We start from the raw sequence: 21,210 nt of genomic DNA, 5'->3' as shown, positions 1-21,210 counted from the left end.
CCCTCACTACCTACCCACCTTATGTAGCAGCCACAGGGACAATCAGGTACTTGCTCACTCAACTCTCTGGTCCAAGTCCAGCCATCAACCCAGCTACCTGATCAATCTCCTTTAAAACGGTAGCTGAGAGCCTTCCTAACCTGCTTCCCTTCATCAATTCTGATAGCTCCACTTCCACTCAAGTGCAATTATTCCCATTAATTAATTCGCTCCATTCCTGCACAATTAAAGTTAGCTGCAGCTAGCTAAGCCAAGCTGTGCTAGGAGAAATGGAGAGGCCGGGTGATGAACATGATGACTGCAGGACGGCTCCTCTGCTGGAGCCTAAGCACGCTCATGGCGAAGGCAGCAACAACGACAAGCAAGAAGAAGATGAAGAGGAGGTTGGGTCGTTGGGGCGGCGGGTGTTGGTGGAGAGCAAGAAGCTGTGGGTGGTGGCGGGTCCTTCCATCTGCGCGCGCTTCTCCACCTTCGGCGTCACCGTCATCAGCCAAGTCTTCATCGGCCACATCGGCGCCACCGAGCTCGCCGGATACGCTCTCGTCTCCACCGTCCTCATGCGCTTCAGCGGCGGCATCCTCGTAACTATCCTCTCTACCCACTACACTTAATACTATTTAATTACATTTTGTGTTTAAAATAATTTAAACTTTGTTTTCCAAATTTTCCATCAAATAACTCTCAAACTCTGCCCGATTTGATTTTTACTGTATTTTTTTCACGTTGAGATTTATATTTTAAAGTGTACATAAGTGCGAGTCTATGAGAAATGGATAGTGTGGGCATATAGTCATGTTAGAAAAAAAAATCTAACGGTCAAAGTAATGGAAAGTGTATTGATGGGGAAAAAATATCAGACATGTCAGGGAGATGAGGCAACATTTAATGTCACGGAAGGGATCTAAAATATTCAGAGGCACATAAAAAAATTTTCTTTTTTAAAAAAGACACAATTCGTACTGTAAGAACTAAATTATGTGAGACCTATGTATTTTTTGTTTAGAAAGGGGCCATCCGACTAATTCAAAGCATCACTTAATGTTTGAAGCGGACTCTTAGTTCAGCCACCCCCTCTTAATCATGGCATTGTCTGTATGCATTAATTATATACTTGTGTGCTCTTCATGACTTCAAGTACAAATAAGCTCGTACGATATCTGTGTTAGCTAGCTCTGGAACAATAGCAGACTGCCAAGTTTTTATATATCTAGATATTTTTTAAGGAAGCACAGCAGGGAGGGAGGCCCTACAGTAATATATTTTATTGATCTTTATCTCCTCATTTAGTCCAAATATTAAAAGGAGGAGCTCAGTCTTAAACAGATGTCTCCCGGAAGAAAAGGTGGGAGGTTTCTGCTCAAGATGAAGTTATTTCTTATCTTTCAAATACACTAGACAGAAGTTAAGAATTTATCGATGAAGCTGTAACCCACATATTGGTTTTTAGCCTTAGCCATCATAATTTAAGTTCCCATCACGGTATTCCAACTAAATCCAATTGAAGCTCAACATGAAGATGAAAATGGACGTGTGAAACAAATTTTGCATTGTTTCAATGACCCCTTGATTACATAACACACATACTAGGTCATACTTTGGTGGAGCAATTTTTTATGATCTCGCATATATCGTGTGTTCAATCTATTCATAAGAAGTAGCAATCCAAAAACTTTAACTTTTGAAGTGCACTTACTCTTCCATAACCAAATAAAATGTGGAGGCTAGACGGATGTAATTAAAGATCAGATAGAAGAATTTCTGAAAGGCATAGTTCATGTTTCCCCATATATACTTCCACTGATCAGCAGTGTGATCCAATTCCAAGTTTAGGAGTTTGTTTGACTATCGAGAAACCTCATCATATGTTTTCCGAGATGATGGCAGATTAAAATTATCATCCAGATCAGTAGATACAAACACTTTGACAGAGGCCTCCTTATTAGAAGCAAAGGAATATAGCCTTAGATATACATTGCATGGAGGTGGCTAGTGAGACCACATATCTTCCTAGAAGGTGCAGGAGTTCCCTTATGTAAGATACATCTAGGAATTCCTCTAAAGTGGATGCTTGTTTTACAAACATCATTCCACCAGAAGGACTCTTTTGGGATAGTTAAATTAGGCACTAGGTAGACATAATACTTGTTCTAAATCAGTTTTACCTAAGGCAAGTCCTTATTGTTATAAAATTTGTTCAAGTGTTTCATGAGCGGTGCCTAATTTTGGATTGTCAAGTTAATGGCCTCCTCTTCTCCTTTAACTTAGTCTGCAAACCTTATGCCAAGCAGCCAGGAATTGTTTTTGGAGTTGATCATATCTGACTATCTCCATAAGCAGTGCTTTCTCTCCCTATCAATGCTCTCAATCACAGACTTTGGTATCAAAAGATACCTTACTACAAGTAATGATGACCTCTTTATATTTTAGACTTTTACTAACAATTAATTTCTAGATGTAATCTTATCTTCTATATATGCATAAAAACACATTATAAATTGCTCACCTTAAATGCACATTGTTGTAAACTGCAGCTAGGCATGGCAAGTGCATTGGAAACATTGTGTGGGCAATCATATGGCGCCAAGCAATACCACATGTTGGGCATCTATCTACAACGTTCATGGATAGTTCTCTTGTGTTGTGCAGTCCTCCTCCTCCCGATATACCTCTTCACCACTCCACTCCTAATTTTTCTTGGCCAGGATCCTAAAATCGCTGCTATGGCTGGCACTATTTCATTGTGGTATATCCCTGTTATGATATCCAATGTTGGGAACTTCACGCTCCAAATGTACCTACAAGCACAGAGCAAGAACATGATTGTCACTTATCTTGCCATGCTCAATCTTGGGCTTCACCTTTTCCTATCATGGCTTTTAACGGTCCAGTTCCACCTTGGCCTTGCTGGGGTCATGGGCTCCATGGTCATTGCCTATTGGATTCCAGTATTTGGTCAGCTTGCTTTTGTCTTCTTTGGTGGTTGCCCTCTAACATGGACAGGATTCTCATCTGCTGCTTTTACTGAACTCGGTGCTATTGTCAAGCTTTCACTGTCTTCTGGAGTGATGCTTTGGTAAGTAACAATTGTGTTTATGCATACATATGAAATTTCAGATATGCAATATGTTAGATGCTAAATGTTGACCAACATATTGTTTAGAGCTAATTAATTGCTCATGTGGTTTATTCTTTTTTCTTTCTCATTTGCCTTTCAGTGTGGAATTATGGTACAACACAATTTTGGTTCTCCTCACTGGTTATATGAAGAATGCAGAGATTGCTCTTGATGCTCTTTCAATATGGTAATATATTCCACTTTCAATTGTTGCATAATGGTTTAGACAATAAAAGGTGGGGTATTTGCAAATTTGCCACTGGTTTTTTCAATATTGCAAGGATGCCACTCGAATGACAGTTCTAATGACATTTTTGCAATTTTCTAGTGGCAGTTTTGCAATAACGATTCAAAGTAGTGGTAAATTTGCAATTGCCCCATAAAAGGTAGATCATGTTTGTGGGTACATCGCTGTATTGTTCTTTGTTGTTCCTTTAGCAGTTGAAAAACTTGCTTATTGAGCATTATTGTTTTTCCATATGTAGCCTTAATATCAATGGTTGGGAGATGATGATTTCTATAGGGTTTTTATCTGCAACAGGGTAACTTAGTGATCTTACTTGTTACATGCTAAGTGGTTCATTTGATCAATCAATCATGTCACATAAATTTCATTTGACATACCTATACATGTACATTTCTAGAGTGCGGGTGGCAAATGAACTTGGAGCTGGAAGTGCAAGAAGGGCTAAGTTTGCCATTTTCAATGTGGTCATCACTTCTTTCTCGATAGGATTTATGTTGTTTGTGCTCTTCCTTATCTTTCGTGGAAGGCTTGCATACATATTTACTGAAAGTAAGGTAGTAGCAGATGCAGTTGCAGAGCTTTCTCCCTTACTAGCCTTCTCCATTTTGTTGAATAGTATTCAACCAGTGCTCTCAGGTATGGTATTCCATTTAAAAGAATAGTATATATATCAATATAATTTGAAATTGCACATTGGAATTATAATATTTTATAATCATCTGTAGGTGTCGCTGTTGGATCGGGTTGGCAAAGTGTAGTTGCCTATGTTAATGTTACATCATATTACTTGTTTGGTATCCCTATTGGTGTAATACTAGGCTATGTGCTAGGATTTCAAGTAAAGGTGAGGAACCAATTGATAAAATTTCATTAGTCAATTTGGGACTTAAATTGTGTTTCTCAATTCCATTTGTTGTTTCTATAGGGCATTTGGATTGGTATGCTTCTTGGTACGCTAGTCCAGACTATTGTGCTTCTATTTATCACTCTTAGAACTGATTGGGAAAAACAGGTATGTTAATTGCTCACAATTTTCCTTATCTTTTTTTTATTAAATCTCTTAACCCACATAGCATGTGGGTCTCTCTAGATTTTTTTTCTCATTTAATGATGTGTTTCCTGTTCTTTTTTCTAGGTAGAGATTGCTCGACAGAGATTAAACCGCTGGTCTATGGATGAGAATGGGAGACAACAGAATCCGGGTGAAAATCCATCATCTAAAACTTCTGCACACTTGTAATGAATTATGGTGGTCTATGAATCAGCTTGTTCTAATGGGATTGCCCTCAGAGTTTAAGATCCTTCAAGGTGACATCATCCTTCAATGAACCTATAAATGGCTTGGAATGATGTTTTTCCCCATGTGTCACACCATGGAAAAACCGTGATGTTATTGAAGGAACCTTATATATATATGGTCGTAAATTATCCATTTTTACCGGGTTATCGAAACTATTGTAGCAAATGCTTGACCATTATGAGTTTTACATATTTTTTTGCATTTGTTGGAAGAGCATGCATATGCTTGCATGTGAATTGATTGTACCCTTTGGCTTTGTATCTACATTTGACTAAATTTATTGACTAAACTAGTATCAAATAAGGGAAAATTGTCCACACTAAAAAGTGGTGGAACACCTCTTTATTTTTTTACTAGATGATAGTTTTTGCCAGATTATGTTTTCGGACAAAAGGTTTCCTGGAGATAGTAATGATTGCTTGCTGGTATCTTTGAAAGAAGTGTAATTCTCATATCTTTCAGCATAGATCACCAAATATAGACAGATGGTTAGCAAGCTTTAAAAATAAAATTCTCTTGCATATTTGCATTCTGAATAATACTACCAAAGAGATAGTTTTAGAGACTTTGGTGGTGTTTGAATCTCCTGAAGATGAAGATTAAGTGTTTTACGCAAAGATGAAGATGAAGATTATGTCGATGTTTGATGTCGCGATTCCGGTATTTGCATAGTATGGGGATCGTTGATACTAGGATATATGCGAGATTGTAATAAAAGAGATGGGGACGAGGATTTTTATACAGGTTCGGGCCCCTGAATTGTCAGGTAATAACCCTACTCCTGTTGGCCGAAGCCGGTCGTTGCTCTTATTCACCATAATCACACCAGTACAATATTTGGGGTAGCCTATCTAACTGTTGTCGACTTGGCGGTCTGAAGTACTGACTCGTAGTTGACAACAGGGTAGCCTTCCTACTCGAATCAAAGACAACGCTATGTCTCTCCTATCAGTATCCGTAGACACTGTAGGGGACTAGCCATGCTTATCTCTGAAGTCGATATCCGGCGTCTTGTCTTAGCGTATGTTGGCTTGTATGTTGGACTAGCCATGCTTATCTCTGAAGTCGATATCCGGCGTCTTGTCTTAGCGTATGTTGGCTTGTATGTTGATCTTATATCTTGATCTATTGTTCCGTGTCCCCTCTTCTCCTAGGGGCCTTGTATTTATACCCATAGGTGTCCCCTTGTCCAAGTAGAACTAGGGAAACCAATATGGATACAATCCGAGTAGTCTGTAGAACTCTACTTATCCTTCCTTATGTGGAACTCCTCCTATATCCGAAGGTTGTTTTCCGTATAAGACATGGTATGTGGTGGGTCCTGCCGAGATTTAGTCAACTACTATTAGGCATGTGGTATCTATAACCCTGACAAATTAAGTGTTTGACGCAAAACGAGGTGGTAATAACGTATGATTAATTAAGTTTTAATTACTACTCTCTCCGTTTCAAAATGTTTGACACCGTTGACTTTTTAGTACGTGTTTGACCATTCGTCTTATTCAAAAAATTTAAGTAATTATTTATTCTTTTCATATCTTTTGATTCATTGTTAAATATACTTTCATGTACACATATAGTTTTACATATTTCACAAATTTTTTTTAATAAGACGAACGGTCAAACATGTACTAAAAAGTCAACGGTATCAAACATTTTGAAACGGAGGGAGTACAAACTTGAAAAATGGCTTAATATGATATTTTAGAAAGACTTTCATATAAAGTTTTCGCACGAACACACCGTTTAGCAGTTTGAAAAGCATGTCATCAAAATCCAAAACTTTATCCACTCCCTGCAGTGGAAATGAACCGGACCTTTATAAAATTTTGAGCTTTACTCTTTCCGATATGCAATTTGTATCCCTAAACATCCTTTTTATTTCTTGCCACTTTAAGCTAGGTAGCTAAATGGAAGACATATTATATATGCACAAACACCACACTCATACACATGTGAATGCGTCCTTTAATATGTGCCAAAAGAGATGGAAACCACTTAACCACATCAAATTGTTGCCTCACTAAATTTCTATTTAAAGTGCACCTATGTGTGCTTAATATCTATGTACACCAGGATTTAAATACTGGTGCTCAATCTTTCTCTTATATATAAATATAACCTTTGAATCACCAAATTGACATCCAATAATTCACATATTTACATTTTGGTCTTAGGGTGAAAAATTTAGACTACAAATAATTCAGTGATTCGTAAGGAAAAAGTAAAAAAATATATTGGTGAACTTATAAATGAATATATAAAAGTAAGGCTAACGAGTTTTGCAATATAGTTAAAAACTTAAGCCATGTTTGGTAGAGCTATGGATCTTGTTGGAATTAATGAATGGGCCTTAGCCCACTCGAAGATTAATTCTTTGGAAAATCACAAAAGCCCACCTCATGGGATGGCATGCATGTGGAGTTTAGTACCACCTTGCTTATTCTAGGAGAGGGGGACCTCCTTAAAAGTGAGGATGCCCTCCTAGCCACTTGAAGCATGTGTGGTGGAGAGAAGAGGGGAAACACACGCGCGCGCTCGCTCGCCTCGCCTCGCCTGGCAGGGCAGGGCAGGGCAGGGCAGGCGGCGCGCGTGCACGACGTACGCGTCGAATGGTCCGAAAAATTGGCTCCTCACCCTTGCGCAGATGCAGCCTCTGTTTGCAGTTTTGTTTTGCTGCAAATTCGGATTCGTTTTTGTTTTGGAAACGTTCCGAAAAATCCGGTGTGTGCAAACGGCGTGGAGTCCGGATAAGTTACGCGCGACTTATCCGGTTCGGTTACGCGCAGTAGAGATCGTGCGGGCGCCCTGATCAAGCGACCCTTCTCTATATAAACTGACCTGTCGTCTTCACGCAACACACGCGAAATCAATCTAGGGTTTACCTCCTACTCTGTACTGCGCCGTCGCTCGTAGACTACTCCATCTCGCTCGCCGGCGTGCACCGGCGATCGGGAGAGCAGGTCTCCGGAACCTCTGCCTTCGACATCCTGCACCGGGAGAAGGCGGCAATAAGGTTTTTGGGAAGCGCTTCGCACGACTGCTCCCTGTTCGTTCGCGACGGCTCGCCTTCCTCTTCGCTCGCGTGTTTCGTGTCTTCATAGACGCCTGCGAAAAGTTTCGACCAAGCAGCCGGTCTTTCCGTCACCTCGGTACGTGTTCAATATGTTGCGCATATTTGATCTGTTCATGTTATACTGTGTAGTTTACATGTGTAGATCTAATGATGCGTTCATGCTAGTTTTCATCTGTTATGTCATGATTTATTTATGGAATAGATTAAATCATTATATGCCTATAATCTCAACAATCCAAAAACCTTATTGTAAGCACTGTGATTTTACTATGGCTGGTTTTGCCGATGCACTGAGGCCGGATAAATTCACCGGTGTGCATTTTAAGAGATGGCAGATCAGGGTCACTCTGTGGCTGACAGCTATGAAATGCTTCTGGGTGAGTACTGGCAAACCTGAAGGAGTTCTTACTGCTGAACAGCAGAAGCAATTCGAGGAAGCCACTACTCTCTTTGTGGGATGCATTCTTACTGTTCTTGGCGATCGTCTGGTCGAGGTGTATATGCATATGACCGACGGTAAGGAGTTGTGGGATGCACTGAATACTAAATTCGGTGCTACTGATGCTAGCAATGATCTGTATATCATGGAGCAGTTTCATGACTACAAGATGGCTGACAACCGTTCTGTAGTTGAACAGGCTCATGAGATACAAACCATGGCTAAGGAACTCGAACTCCTTATGTGTGTCTTACTCGACAAATTTGTGGCTGGGTGCATTATTGCGAAATTACCTCTATCTTGGAGAAGTTTCGGTACTGCACTCAAACACAAGAGACAGGAATACTCCGTTGAGGGGTTGATAGCGTCTCTTGATGTTGAGGAGAAAGCTCGGGAAAAGGATGCCGCGTCTAAGGGCGATGGTGGGCAGTCCAGTGCCAATGTTGTGCACAAGGCCCAAAACAAGAGTAAGGGGAAATACAAAGCTCAGCAGACCACCAACTTCAAGAAGCAGAAGAAGAACAACAACAATCCTAATCAGGATGAGAGGACTTGCTTTGTGTGTGGCCAAGTTGGTCATCTGGCTAGGAAGTGTCCACAGCGCAAGGGGATGAAGGCACCTGCAGGGCAGACTTCTAAGTCTGCTAATGTGACTATTGGCAACACTGGAGATGGAAGCGGGTATGGTAATCTACCTACTGTTTTTTCAGTTAATCAGTCTACTAATTGGTGGGTTGACACTGGGGCCAATGTACATGTTTGTGCTGACATCTCATTGTTTTCTTCTTATCAGGTCGCACGGGGTTCCACCGTCCTAATGGGGAATGGGTCACATGCTTCTGTTCATGGTGTTGGCACGGTAGATCTGAAATTTACTTCGGGAAAGATCGTGCAGCTGAAGAACGTGCAGCATGTCCCTTCTATCGACAGGAATCTTGTTAGTGGCTCCCGTCTGACTAGAGACGGATTTAAGTTGGTTTTTGAGTCTAATAAAGTAGTCGTGTCTAAACATGGATATTTTATTGGTAAAGGTTATGAGTGCGGAGGCCTGTTCCGCTTTTCCCTTTCTGATTTCTACAATAAGTCTGTGAACCATATTTGTGGCAGTGTGGATGATGAGGCTAATGTTTGGCACTCACGTTTATGTCATATTAATTTTGGCTTGATGTCTCGGCTTTCCAGCATGTGTTTAATTCTTAAGTTTTCCATTGTCAAAGGTTCTAAGTGCCATAGTTGTGTGCAATCGAAGCAACCTCGCAAGCCTCACAAGGCTGCCGAGGAGAGAAACTTGGCACCACTAGAACTCCTACATTCAGATCTTTGTGAAATGAATGGGGTGTTGACGAAGGGTGGAAAACGATATTTCATGACGTTGATTGATGATGCTACTAGATTTTGCTATGTGTACTTGTTGAAAACGAAAGACGAGGCTCTAGACTATTTTAAAATTTATAAGGCAGAAGTTGAAAATCAACTTGACAGAAAGATAAAAAGGCTTAGATCTGATCGTGGTGGAGAGTTTTTCTCGAACGAGTTTGACTTATTCTGTGAGGAACATGGCATCATACATGAGAGGACGCCTCCCTATTCTCCCGAGTCTAATGGGATTGCTGAAAGGAAGAACCGCACACTGACTGACTTGGTGAATGCCATGTTGGACACCGCGGGACTGCCTAAGGCATGGTGGGGGGAGGCATTGTTGACCTCAAATCATGTGTTAAACAGAGTTCCTAACAGAAATAAGGACAAAACACCATATGAGATATGGATTGGGAGAAAACCATCACTTTCTTATTTGCGCACATGGGGGTGCTTGGCGAAAGTCAATGTACCAATAACGAAGAAGCGCAAACTTGGACCTAAGAGACTGTGAACTGTGTCTTTCTGGGATATGCTCATCATAGCATTGCCTATAGATTTTTAATAGTTAAATCCGAGGTACTGGACATGCATGTTGGTACAATTATGGAGTCTCGTGATGCTACCTTCTTTGAGAGCTTTTTCCCAATGAAGGATACACATAGTGGTTCAAACCAACCCTTTGAAATAATTCCTAGTTCAATCACACCACCAGAACAAACTGAACATACACATGAACATGTCTCTGAGGAGGATGTCAGTGAAGCTCCTCGAAGGAGTAAGAGATAAAGGACGGCTAAGTCTTTTGGTGATGATTTCACTGTGTACCTCGTGGATGACACTCCTAAGTCAATTTCAGAAGCATATGCATCTCCTGATGCAGACTACTGGAAGGAGGCTGTCCGTAGTGAAATGGATTCCATTATCGCTAACGGGACTTGGGAGGTGACAGAGCGACCCTATGGGTGTAAACCTGTGGGGTGCAAGTGGGTGTTCAAGAAGAAGTTTAGGCCTGACGGTACTATTGAAAAGTACAAGGCTCGGCTTGTTGCTAAGGGCTATACTCAGAAAGAAGGCGAAGATTTCTTTGACACTTACTCACCTGTTGCTAGATTGACCACAATTCGTGTGCTACTTTCCCTAGCAGCCTCACATGGTCTTCTCGTTCATCAAATGGACGTTAAGACAGCTTTTCTTAATGGAGAGCTGGATGAGGAGATCTATATGGATCAACCTGATGGGTTTGTAGTTGAAGGTCAAGAAAGCAAAGTGTGCAAATTGTTGAAGTCTTTGTATGGTCTGAAACAAGCTCCTAAGCAATGGCATGAGAAATTTGACAAAACATTGACATCTGCAGGCTTTGCAGTCAATGAGGCAGATAAATGTGTGTACTATCGCCATGGTGGGGGTGAGGGAGTTATTTTGTGCTTGTATGTTGACGACATACTAATATTTGGGACAAACCTTGAGGTGATAAATGAGGTTAAATCATTCTTGTCTCAAAATTTTGATATGAAGGATTTGGGAGTAGCTGATGTTATCTTAAACATTAAGCTAATTAGAGGTGAGAATGGGATTACACTCTTGCAGTCCCATTATGTGGAAAAGATTTTGAATCGCTTTGGCTACATTGATAGTAAGCCTTCTCCAACACCTTATGATCCTAGCTTGTTGCTTCGCAAGAACAAGAGAATTGCTAGGAATCAACTGGAATACTCCCAAATCATTGGCTCGTTGATGTACCTGGCTAGTGCAACTAGGCCTGATATCTCCTTTGCTGTGAGCAAGTTGAGCCGATTTACCTCTAATCCGGGAGATGATCACTGGCGTGCGCTTGAGCGAGTAATGCGCTATCTGAAAGGTACTGTGGAATTGGGGCTTCACTATACTGGGTATCCTGCGGTACTGAAGAGTTATAGTGATTCTAACTGGATCTCTGATGTGGATGAGATCAAAGCCACTAGTGGATATATCTTCACACTGGGTGGTGGTGCTGTTTCATGGAGGTCTTGCAAACAGACCATTTTGACGAGGTCAACCATGGAAGCAGAGCTGACGACACTGGATACTGCTACTGTTGAGGCAGAATGGCTAAGTGATCTATTAATGGATCTGCCTATTGTTGAAAAACCGGTGCCGGCTATCCTTATGAACTGTGACAATCAAATGGTAATTGTCAAAGTGAATAGTTCTAAGGATAATATGAAATCGTCTAGACATGTGAAAAGACGATTGAAGTCTGTCAGGAAATTAAGAAACTCCGGAGTTATAACGTTGGATTACATCCAAACAGCGAGAAACCTGGCAGATCCCTTCACGAAGGGACTATCACGAAATGTGATAGACAATGCATCGAAGGAGATGGGTTTGAGACCTTTGTGAGTTATACTATGGTAGTAACCCAGTCTATGTGATCGGAGATCCCGTGAATTAGATCCTGGGAAGAACAAATCATTAGTAAACTAGAGGAGAGTACCAATATATACCCTCTCCAAGTGAAGATGCATGTACTCTCGTGAGCTGCAAGGCAGGTTGGCTATGCCTTAATGAGTTCTGTTGGCTTTAATTAGCGAAGATGTTGTCCTGCAGAGCATTCTTGAAAGAACTCACCTTTGTGAGCTTGACTGTTGGTCTCAGTCTATGAAGATTTTGGGTGAATCTTCTAGGAAGCTTACTAAAGTCCTAGGAGTATGACTTATACGCTCCACCCGAGGGGTAGTCTACAGATGGTCTAGTACCAGATAAGACTTTGAGTGAAACTTGCTTGCACAAAACTTGCAATTCAAGGCGTAGTCCATTGTTCAAGTTGTGAGTAAGTGTAGCTTGGAGTTCTAGGTGGATGTTCAACCTTAATCGGTCTCCATCGAACCGCTGGTATATAAACAGTACATTGGAAAAGGCAAATCTCAGTGGGATTTTGAGATTTGGTGGGGGATTGTTGGAATTAATGAATGGGCCTTAGCCCACTCGAAGATTAATTCTTTGGGAAATCACAAAAGCCCACCTCATTGGATGGCATGCATGTGGAGTTTAGTACCACCTTGCTTATTCTAGGAGAGGGGGACCTCCTTAAAAGGGAGGATGCCCTCCTAGCTACTTGAAGCATGTGTGGTGGAGAGAAGAGGGGAAACACACGCGCGCGCTCGCTCGCCTGGCCTGGCTTGGCAGGGCAGGCGGCGCGCGTGCACGATGTATGCGTCGAATGGTCCGAAAAATTGGCTCCTCACCCTTGCGCAGATGCAGCCTCCTTTTGCAGTTTTGTTTTGCTGCAAATTCGGATTCGTTTTTGTTTTGGAAACGTTCTGAAAAATCCGGTGCGTGCAAACGGCGTGGAGTCCAGATAAGTTACGCGCGACTTATCCGGTTCGGTTACACGCAATAGAGATCGTGCGGGCGCCCTGATCAAGCGACCCTTCTCTATATAAACCGACCCGCCGTCTTCACGCAACACACGCGAAATCAATCTAGGGTTTGCCTCCTACTCTGTACTGCGCCGTCGCTCGTAGACTACTCCATCTCGCTCGCCGGCGTGCACCGGCGATCGGGAGAGCAGGTCTCCGGAACCTTTGCCTTCGACGTCCTGCACCGGGAGAAGACGGCAATAAGGTTTTTGGGAAGCGCTTCGCGCGACTGCTCCCTGTTCGTTTGCGACGACTCGCCTTCCTCTTCGCTCGCGTGTTTCGTGCCTTCGTAGACGCCTGCGAAAAGTTTCGACCAAGCAGCCGGTCTTTCCTCACCTCGGTACGTGTTCAATATGTTGCGCATATTTGATCTGTTCATGTTATGCTGTGTAGTTTACATGTGTAGATCTAATGATGCGTTCATGCTAGTTTTCATCTGTAATGTCATGATTTATTTATGGAATAGATTAAATCATTATATGCCTATAATCTCAACAGATCTCTGATCCACGGTAGATTTGATGTTTATACGTTGAGTTATAGTGAATTTTATATTTCATCTAAAATAGGAATAAATTGATTTATTGATCTAGATCAATTTGTGGAGTTAGAAATATTCATCTTCAAGAAATCTCATATTTAGAGCTGTGCCAAAAAGAATCTTAATATATCGTGCAAGTTTATTTATATCGTGCAAGTTTATTTTGATGTGCATTTTTTTATAGTGACAAATAAAAAAGCTAGGCATGTGATGCATGATAAAAATATAAAACAAGTTAGATTATATACGTGTAACAGGTTGCTGCTTATTAGCTCATGATTTCCCGACGCTAAACCGGGAACAGGGACGTTTCGGTTGCAGTTAGCTGTTGTCCTTTTCTTTCCCTGCTGCGTTTGGGTATTGATTAGCACCTGATTTATGTTGTTTAATCGTCAGTGGATGGAGTAGCGTAGTCGCAACGTTGTCGTTCACGCTAGAAGCCATCCGTGGCGAGCCAAATTAAGCGCGTATGCATGAATGCATCCATGCTTTCATCTCAAGCGAATTAAACAGAGTAAATCAGAGCCTCTCCTGTGACTGAATCTCACTGTCATATGATGCTCTACTCGTAATTAAGCTGGAGGGAAGTGAATAAGCAAAGCAATGGCAGGTGAAAGCATCCACTTGAATGCCTTTCCTGGGCGTGAATTAATTCCGACAGAAAATGGAGACGATTTTGGGATGTGTTTAGTTCCACGCAAAAATTAAAAGTTTAAAAAAATTAGAACGATGTAACGGAAAAGTTGGAAGTTTATGTGTAGGAAAGTTTGATATGACGGAAAAGTTAAAAATTTAAAGAAAAAGTTAGAATCTAAACAGGTCCCAACAAAGGAATTTTCCCGTGCAATTTTTTGCGGGCTAGTCAAAAGCAGTTGCTAGCTTGATAGAATAATTCGGAGTCAAATCAAAAATAGTAAATCTAGTCTGATATGAAAGCGCTACAGCAACCTGGCAACGTCCATGAGTAGCGTGCATGTATGGTTGGTTGGACGGTGGATGGACGTTGTTCGTGGCCGCTTCCTGAGCAGCGAGCACCACCAACTAGAGCTAGTGTACAGTGCCAAACTTGCTGACACACAGCCATTGACTTGGGAGGGAATCCATTATATACTAATAAGTTTATCATAGGTCTACGATTTACCACTAAGATTCATAATTCCGACGAAAACCGGTTGAATTCTGCGAAATTTCGAGTTTTCGACGAGACTTGAAAGCATAAGCCGTCTGAGATTTTGTGAGTTTCATTCAAAGTCAAATTTGAATTGATAAAAAAGAAAAAAATCAAATAAAATCTTATAAATAGTATGATATTCATAGAACCTGTTAGGATATAAATTTACGAAAAAATTAATGTATTCCGTGTATTTACTGAAATTTACAGTAGGAAAGAAAAGAATAACGAATAAAAAAAGGAAAACACTTTCAATTTACTTCTTTTTTAGTTACCGATTGAAATTTCGATATTTCACTCAGAATTTCACCAAAGCCGACCGGTTTTCGCGAGCTTATCGGCAAATTCAGAGAATTTGTATTCAAATATTGGTTTATGAAATTTGTTTGGAATCTATCGGCTTTCCACTGGATTTCGTGAAAACCGTCATTCCGTCAGAGCCCGAAACGGAAGGCTATCTTGGAATCGTAAACCATATTTACCACTGAATTTATCACGTTCTACAATATGCCGTCGACTTTTGCTCAAGTTTTATGATTTACTATTGTCGTTCAGTTAACCTCCGTTAGCACTGTACAATTTATCCAAATGACAAAAATACCTTGGGACAAAAACCTCCAAAATTTGGACAAAATTTCTGAAATATTAGACTTCAAGTTTTTGGCAAAATTTTGGAGTTTACAATCTTGTGTTTATCATATTATGAACATAAGAGAAGTTCAAAATCTTAAATAACAGTAGTAAAATACCTCAAATGCAAAACGAAATTCAAATTCAAAATACATAATCATTAATTTTGACGCTAAAATACGAATTTTCAATGAATTTTGAAAAATACAAGGGCCACTTTAGAAGATTCTATGCGGTAGAGGGTTAGAAATGGTGTTTTCCTAAATTTAAGGTTTTACGTGCGCACCAAAGATCTCAATACAGGGAGCTGTGCTGATATGTTCCAGAAAGCTCAGGCCCATTCTGCAAAAATCACAGGATTCCTTTCCCTTTTTCCATTTTCATTCCTTTTGTATCTTTCTTCTTCCTTTCCTTCTTTCCTCATTCCTTGGCCGACGCTCACAATGGCATGGCCAGTACACGGCGATGCGACCACTTATCTGTAAGGCAATTCGGTGACCCGATCGACATGCTGGCATGGTCCAGCACTCTGTAGCACGGCGGCGCTGTTTGCTCGTGACATGGACGACTCTAAGGGTGTAAGTGGCTAACCCGCGAATCCACTTACATGTCAAAATAAGCGGTACCATTTACACCGTAAGACGGTCATGGCACAATCAACACGCTGTTAGGGTTTGCACATGACGATGCGCTGTCGAGTAGGTATGGTCGTCGGACCTGCTCTGGCATGGCGTCCTGCTGGGTACGACCGTTGGGTGGCGTGGCACTATGCGGGGGCGTGGCTGGTTAAGCGCACCTGCTTAGTGTGGTTGGCGCTGCGGCACATGGCCGACCGGTGCAGTGGCCAGCTCAGCCGCTATGCGCGGCATGGCGATCTCAGTCGATCCGGTGCATTACAGCGGCGTATGTCATACGGGATGTGGCTGGCACGTGCGCATGTAGCGAGGGTTGTTGGTTATGGAGGTTGGTGCCTGGAATACCCCAATCGGCTTGCGCTATTGACTCAAAAGAAGGTGTTGGTGGTATGAGAGTCACAGAAATGAGACGAGAAAGTTGCAAGTGTTTCATTTTTGTGGTTCAATATATAAAATACAAATCAGTTTGTCAATTTTTTTTCCTTACCTTCTTCTACCTTAATCTCCATTAGAACGTTGTGCTGATAACGTATTACACATAACTAAAAGAGAAAAGAAACACAAGATACGAGGAGACATGGTATTTTTATTTAACTTTTTTTTAAGAACACAACATGGAAGCCCCGCTGTTAAAAAGACTTTATTAAAGAATTAAAGAAAAAAGGAGTCCAAAGAAAATTACAACAAAGGAATCTAACTCATGACTACAGATTTGTCTCTCTCATTTAATCTAAACAATAAAAGTAGAAGATCACTTTTAGCATGTGTTTGGTTGGGAGGATATCCCGGGATGGGATGAGATCATCCCATTTTTATGGCTGTTTGGTTGAGGCACTATGAGGGATAGGATGGTTCCAAAAGAGAATATTCCTTCAATATTCGGGACAACCCCATCCGGAAAAAAGTGGCGGACGAAACGATCCCACCTCGCACCCGTGACTCGCGACTCACGCGCGGTAAGAGCAGAAGCGCTTCACCTCTTTTTTTCCCCCTTCCTTTTTATCTCTTCTCTATCTATTCCTTCCTAGGGTTTTCAAGGGTGGCGGCAGTGCGTGCTTGGCCTGGGTGAGCCGGCGCGCAGGGGCAAGGCGGCGGCGGGTCGCGGCTGCGGCGGCGCGGGTGTGGGTTGCGGAGGCGCGCACGGCTGCAGCGGCGCTAGCGGGAGCTCGAGCCGGCGCGCGAGCAGGGGCTGCGGTGAGGCGGCGCGGCGCGGCGCGGCTCGGGCTGCGGTGAAGCAGCGCGGCGCGCGGCTGCAGCGGCGCCGCGGGCGTGGGCTGCGGAGGCGCGCGCGGCTGTAGCGGCGCTCGCGCGAGCAGGGGCACGGCGGCACTCTCGGGAGCTCGAGCCGGTGCGCGAGCAGGAACGGCGGCGCTGGACCTCATCACCTTCGACTCGAAGTGTTCGTAGCCACCAACTGCAGATCGGGGTTCCCAATATCCACGGTAAAAATACCCTAAACCTTGGATGAGGATTTCGTTTTCAGATCTGTGCATATCTGTTTTTGTTGAAGAATGTGTGAAATTCCTTTATCAATTGCTTGACAGTAGATGTTGTCCATGTGTTTTTTTTTTTGTTGTATTGTAGATGGACAAGAGGACCAAGCTTTTAGTTTGTATTGCTGATACAAATTTATTGTTGTCGATGATGGCCATGATTAGTAGGTCTAGAAAAAGAAAGAGATGTTCAAGGAGAGAAGGTATTAGATATGGCCCAATGGTTGAAAGGGATAAGAAAAGAATTGAGTACCTATAAACTAAAATTTGGTGGAACGATACAACTTGTATCAACATGCTTAGACTTAGAAGGGCAAGTTTCTTTTGTTTTTGTAAGCTTTTTAGGGATCGTGGTTTACTTGAAGATACTATTCACATGTGTATTGAGGAACAAGTGGCTATGTTTTTGCATACAGTGGGTCATAACCTTAGAAATAGATTAGTTCGCACTAATTTTGATTGGTCTGGAGAAACAGTTAGCCGTTATTTCAACAAAGTCCTTCATGCAATCGGTGAGCTACGAGATGAACTAATCAGCCCCCCCTCATTGGACACTCCAACTAAAATAGCCGGAAACCCTAGATGGGATCCTTAATTTAAGGTCTGAGATTCATCCCTATCTAAATTTATCTTTATGTGAACATTGATATATGGTCCCTAATTTTTAATGTTGTTGAACACAAAATAGGATTGTATTGGAGCTATTGATGGCACACATATTAGAGCCTCAGTTCATAAGAATGTGGAGTCTTCTTTTCGTGGTAGGAAGTCCCATGCCACTCAAAATGTAATGACAGCCGTAGATTTTGATCTTCGGTTTACTTATGTCTTGGCTGGTTGGGAGGGGACAGCACATGATGCTGTAGTTTTAAGAGATGCTTTGGAACGTGAAAATGGCCTCCGTGTCCCACAAGGTAATAGATTACTATAGTTTATCAAATTATCCATGACAAATGTTGATATTTAGGAATGTGACCAACTTGTCGATCATATAATAGGCAAATACTATCTAGTTGATGCTGGATATGGAGCCAAACAAGGATTCTTGCCTCCTTTTCGTGCTGTCCGGTACCATCTAAATGAATGGGGGAATAATCCAGTACAAAATGAGAAGGAGTTGTTCAACTTAGACACTCATCCCTCTGTGTGACGGTTGAACGTGCATTTGGGTCACTAAAGAGGAGGTTCAAAGTGCTTGATGATGCCACTCCATTCTTCCCATTTCGAACTCAAGTAGATATTGTTGTAGCTTGTTGTATTATTCATATTGTGTCGTAAATGACGGAATTGATGAGCTTATAGCTCCGCCTGATTGGTCAAGTGAAGACATTGATGAATCATCAACCGACCAAGCAAATGACCATGCATTGATGGTTCAGTTCAGGCACGGCTTAGCTGATTAGATGTGGGCTGACCGTAATAGCCATCATGGAATGTAATATGTAGCTGGGCTACTTGTATTTCTACCTTATTTACTATATTTCATTAGTATTCAATGAACATTTCTATGTATTTCATTTGTATGGACAACTTGTTGTAGTCCATTTGCTAAATTGCATTTGTATGGATAAATCTATTGTTGTATGCTGAATTTATGGTTTGATGAATGCTGAGTTGGTTGACATATTGTTGAATGGTCATTTCATTGGTTGATAGTTGAATGCTGAATTTTTTGGGTTGATGTATTGCTGAATGGTGAATTTTTGGGTTAATATATTGCTGAATGTTTAATTTCTAGGTTAATATGTTGCTGAATGGACAATTTCTGTTTAATATATTGCTGAATGGTGAATTTCTGGGTTAACATATTGCTGAATGTTTAATTTCTGGGTTAATATGTTGTTGAATGGACAATTTATGTTTACTATATTGCTGAATGGTCAATTTCTCGGTTTACATATTGCTAAATGGTCAATTTCTGGGTTTACGTATTGCTGAATGGATGTTTTCTGGTTCATTTGACAGCAGGTAGGAAATGGACAACAATAGTGGCAAGGGAGGAAGCACCCATGCTTCATGGACGTCAGCTATGTCATCTTTCATGCTAAAACACCTTGCCAATCTTGTGGCCGGTGGCACAAGGACCTCATCTGGCTTCAAGGTAGTGCATCTCAATGCATGTGCGAGGGCTGTGAATAAAAGTTTTAACAGTACTCTCACGGGTGAGCAAATTAAGAATCATTTGAAGACATGGCAAAGAAAGTTTACAAAGATAAATAGGCTTAGGAAAGTTAGTGCTGCTGGTTGGGATGAGAAAAATTTCATCATTACTCTTGATGATGAGCACTACAATGGCTATATTGAGGTAAATGTCTTGACCTAGTGCTTTATTCCATTCATTTTTTTATTGCATTTACTTAAACAAAAATTTTGTTTCACCGAAGGATCACAAGGCTGATGCTGATTATTTTAACAAACCTCTTGCGCACTATGGTGAGATGCTTACAATATTTGGTAGCACCATGGCTACGGGAAAGTATGCAAAGAACTCAAGTTCAGTCCTAGGAACAGAGGATGTCCAAGAGGACAATGATGAAGAGGAAAATGATGGCCCTGCCACTACTGATGATCGTTCGGAGGCATCATCTGCAAGCAAGCCAAAGAAAGCTAGAACACAAGAAATTGAAGATGATGGGCTGATTGGTGCATTCACCAGTGTTGGTGACAAGTTAGCTTCTGCTATACTAAAGGTCGCTGAGCCAGACAATAAACTGCCAGATGGTTTATTTGAAACCTTGAAAAGCCTTCCTGGGTTTGAGGAGATCCACGTATCTGTTTACTATGCTCATTTGGTTGCTAACCCTCACATTGTTAGAGCTTTTGATGGACTTCCTTTCGAAAACAAGATACATTGGGTCCACTTGTTCATTAATGAGAAGTTTCCTGGATCAATGTAGCGTTGTTAGATGAGTTGGGTAGTTCTTTTGGTATTATGTGTTGCCGGTGGGCCCATGGTCATGTATGACTTGTACTGCCAATATGTTTTAGGCAGTGAACTCTTAGGTGCAAGACTTAAATTTGCTATTATGTGTAAGACCTTAATTTGCTATTATGTGCACGACTTGAAACTTCTTATTATGTTTGGCTTGGACTCTATGTATGGATTGAAATGGGATCAGATGTGAGCTAATTATGTGTGATTGTTTTTTGAGGGGTTGATTATGGAACTGCTAGTATTGTTCATTATTTGGTAGCTTGTCCAGTATGCTGAAATGAAGTTGCTGGAGCTTATTTTCAAATATAGTGATATGGATGGTATTTCATTTTCTTGATATAGTGTGGTCATCATGTAGAAATATTATTTTGTAGTTTGTAGACTATGAGAGGTAACCTCACCAACTAATGTGTGGAGGTAATTGTATCCAAGCATCCCATGTTCATCCCTCCATCCAAACAAAAGATAGGATCATTCCAACCTATCATATCCCTCAAACCAAACAAAAAATAGAGGTGGTTCTATCCCTTCAACCAAACAAAAACAGAACCATCCCATTCTAAAAATCAGGGATGAAACCATCCCATCCCAACCCATCCCCAAACCAAACACATGCTTAAGGAGCTGCCTTTAGGATAACAAAGAAGGGAGCTTATTATCAAAAATAAAACCATTCCGCTTTCAAATATTTCAAAAATATTTCAAGTCCCAAGCAAAAATATTTCCATGAAACAGAGTTCATGATCTTTTTCTCGTTTAATGTTCTTTTTAATGTAAGCTAAGCCAAGCTTCTCCTCTCTTTATATACTGTATAGTATATATATGGAAATATGGAATTAGGTGCGATATATGGCTGGTCTTCATGGCC

General features: G+C 41.3%; 2 protein-coding genes across 3 annotated transcripts; both read left to right on the top strand.

The window, feature by feature from the left end:
• The first annotated feature begins 148 nt into the window (after nt 1-148).
• On the top strand, nt 149-5,048 carry LOC127756593 (protein DETOXIFICATION 21-like). Its single transcript, XM_052281947.1, has 8 exons — nt 149-581; nt 2,532-3,073; nt 3,216-3,302; nt 3,601-3,657; nt 3,760-3,998; nt 4,088-4,206; nt 4,288-4,374; nt 4,498-5,048. Exons 1-8 carry the CDS (start codon nt 270-272, stop codon nt 4,600-4,602), a joined length of 1,548 nt encoding a protein of 515 aa, XP_052137907.1. The 5' UTR covers nt 149-269; the 3' UTR covers nt 4,603-5,048.
• Nucleotides 5,049-16,908: 11,860 nt separating this feature from the next.
• LOC127756201 (uncharacterized) lies at nt 16,909-20,547 on the top strand. Of its 2 annotated transcripts, none has more exons than XM_052281596.1 (3): nt 16,909-17,356; nt 19,376-19,712; nt 19,792-20,547. In XM_052281596.1, exons 2-3 carry the CDS (start codon nt 19,383-19,385, stop codon nt 20,302-20,304), a joined length of 843 nt encoding a protein of 280 aa, XP_052137556.1. In that variant the 5' UTR covers nt 16,909-17,356; nt 19,376-19,382; the 3' UTR covers nt 20,305-20,547. The 2 variants fall into 2 exon arrangements, with proteins under 2 accessions (XP_052137556.1, XP_052137555.1); XM_052281595.1 differs by having other exon boundaries at nt 19,373-19,712.
• Nucleotides 20,548-21,210: the final 663 nt, after the last annotated feature.

The sequence above is a fragment of the Oryza glaberrima genome, chromosome 12 (assembly GCF_000147395.1).
Source record: "Oryza glaberrima chromosome 12, OglaRS2, whole genome shotgun sequence".
In the NCBI taxonomy this organism is placed as follows: Eukaryota; Viridiplantae; Streptophyta; class Magnoliopsida; order Poales; family Poaceae; genus Oryza; species Oryza glaberrima.
The sequence above is the reverse complement of the archived record's forward strand: the minus strand, read 5'-3'. Positions and strand labels throughout refer to the sequence as shown.

What these genes read in the sequence shown, in the direction of transcription:
- LOC127756593 (XM_052281947.1), top strand. Translation starts at nt 270, where the DNA reads ATGGAGAGGCCGGGTGATGAACATGATGACTGCAGGACGGCTCCTCTG. An exon ending in CTTGATGCTCTTTCAATATG is followed by an intron (nt 3,303 to 3,600) that starts GTAATATATTCC and finishes TTCCATATGTAG; the next exon opens with CCTTAATATCAATGGTTGGG. An exon ending in GGGTTTTTATCTGCAACAGG is followed by an intron (nt 3,658 to 3,759) that starts GTAACTTAGTGA and finishes GTACATTTCTAG; the next exon opens with AGTGCGGGTGGCAAATGAAC.
- LOC127756201 (XM_052281596.1), top strand. Translation starts at nt 19,383, where the DNA reads ATGGACAACAATAGTGGCAAGGGAGGAAGCACCCATGCTTCATGGACG. An exon ending in ACTACAATGGCTATATTGAG is followed by an intron (nt 19,713 to 19,791) that starts GTAAATGTCTTG and finishes GTTTCACCGAAG; the next exon opens with GATCACAAGGCTGATGCTGA.